The sequence below is a fragment of the Fragaria vesca genome, linkage group LG3 (assembly GCF_000184155.1).
Source record: "Fragaria vesca subsp. vesca linkage group LG3, FraVesHawaii_1.0, whole genome shotgun sequence".
NCBI lineage: Eukaryota > Viridiplantae > Streptophyta > Magnoliopsida > Rosales > Rosaceae > Fragaria > Fragaria vesca.
This window is the reverse complement of record NC_020493.1, coordinates 14745113-14747248: the sequence shown is the minus strand read 5'-3', so window position 1 is coordinate 14747248 and position 2136 is coordinate 14745113. Positions and strand designations below refer to the sequence as shown.

The 2136-nt window shown below is 37.1% G+C and overlaps 1 protein-coding gene across 1 annotated transcript in view; it reads left to right on the top strand.

Annotated features, from left to right (window-relative positions):
* LOC101300895 (glutamate receptor 2.8-like) overlaps window positions 1–760 on the top strand; it is a 5325-nt gene extending 4565 nt beyond the window's left edge. The window contains exon 5 of the mRNA XM_004295776.1: window positions 161–760. Coding sequence (XP_004295824.1) covers window positions 161–760 — 600 coding nt within the window. The remainder of the gene's footprint in view (window positions 1–160) is intronic.
* The last annotated feature ends 1376 nt before the right edge of the window (window positions 761–2136 follow it).

The window sequence follows — 2136 nt, the reverse complement described above, 5'->3', positions numbered from 1 at the left end:
TATCTCTCTCTCTCTCTCTCTCTCTCTCTCTCTCTCTCTCTCTCTCTCTCTCTCTCTCTCCCCATCTTACTTTCTATTTTGTTAGGTTTACAATTCCATATACAAGATCTTATAATTTCTCATGCATGTATTTTTCTTCTTCTATGTGGTGACTTTACAGGCATTTCCTAAACGTTCTCCTCTTGTATTTGATATTACACAAGCAATCCTAAATTTGACAGATGACGGAACGCTGACAAAAATCGAAGATAAATGGATCAGGAAAGATAGTAATTGTAAAGACTCTACTACCGGGAACTTTTCTAGCAGTGCTCTTGGCCTTGAGAGCTTTTGGGGACTTTTCTTAATCGCAGGGATAGCGTCAGTTTTTGCTCTAATCATATCTATAACTTCCTTCTTGCACAAGCATAAGCATGTCTTGATGCCACCTGATTCAGGCACCTCTAAGTGGAAAAGGATTAGAGCCATGTTTGAGATCTTCAACCAAAAAGAACTTAACTCTCATACTTTTAGAAGCAGTCGACATTCAGACAGTACTATTGGTGCTCAAGATCATGAAGCGAAAGCCTTAACACAAAATAACAACTGGCCAGAAAGTCCACAGAGCTATACCGACCACACAGATGCGACTTCTATATTTTCCCAGCAAGAAACACCATCACATGATCAAGCATCTTCAAAAACCATTCCAACTTATGAGCTTGCCATCACTGTTCAAGAAACCCATGAAAGTCCTGAAACAACTCTATCAAGAGCATAAAGGAAATGTAAAACACAAGTTGTACAACTTTTTTATGTACATAAGTATTCACAGATAATTAGATTTTTATATCCTTTGATCTTCGATCAATTTGTATTTGTATTTAGTTATTTCAATGCATCTTAGGTTGAAACTTTTTTTTATATTTTTTATGATAAAACGACTAAATTACAAAGAATAACCTCTAGAGCAACCAGCTCCAAAGAGGTCAAAATTCAAAGCCTGCCTAACAGTAACAAGAAAGTTGACATCCCAACAACTAGGATTAGAGAGCTTTTCTCCCAAATTAGAAAGGGCATTAGCTAGGAATTGCTTCTCGAAGAACATGATGAAAGGAGATATAATCAAAGAATGTAGCAATCATTCCAATATCTTGGACAATCTGGAGGAGCTTCCAGGGGCATTTAAACTTCATGTTGACATGCACAATTGATGACCAAGGAAGAGTCACCCTCAACAACCACATTTTTACGTTCATCTCTTTCGCTTTGAGGAGGCCATCTCTGAGAGCAGTTGCTTTTGCGACTGAGACGTTTGTTTTCCCAATACAACGCGCAACAGCAACTACAGGACAGCCCGCATCATCTCTTAGAACAAAGCCAATAGCTGCAACAGAGCTCTATTGAAGCACTAAACCATCAAAATTGATCTTCACAACACCAGGAAGGGGTGGTGTCCACTTGATGCTATTTTCATCCATGGATCCCATCCTAGTGTTACTTGATGATAAGAAAATGCACAAGCAAAAGCATCATGAGCAGAAAAATGCGTATTCCTAAACACACAGTCATTGTGTTTCTGCCAAATTTGCCAGCATAAAGTAAAGACCTTTTCAAATTTAAAAGCATCAAAAGGGTTATCAATAAAAATATCATGCATTTTTTGGACCAAGTCATCTGTATTACAAACATCCCTGAATCCTGCAAGGTTCCAAACTTGATCTGAGATGGGGCATTTACAAAAGAGGTGGGAAATAGTTTCCTCCTCCTGGTTGCATAAAGGGCAAAGATTATTGTCAACAAAACCAAATCTATGTAATCTACTTTTTGTTTTTAGCCAACCCTGTAAAAGAAGCTAGCTAAAAACTTTAATTTTAAGAACCATGTTAGACCTCCAAACTTTCTTAAGTAAAGGAATATGATCATGAGGTTCAATGTCCACACACTACATCCATGTAGCAGATTCAACCTAAGAAATATGATCTTAGGTTGAAGTTGAACCCAGAAACATACAAACCCTTTCTCTATGTAGGACTTTTTGACTATTAATATTGATCAATATATAGTTAACTTTTCTTTTTGGACAAAACGAAGTTAGAGCGGTCACATCCCAATTTTCAAAAGGAAATTTTCAAAAAATTTGGCATAATATCCCTT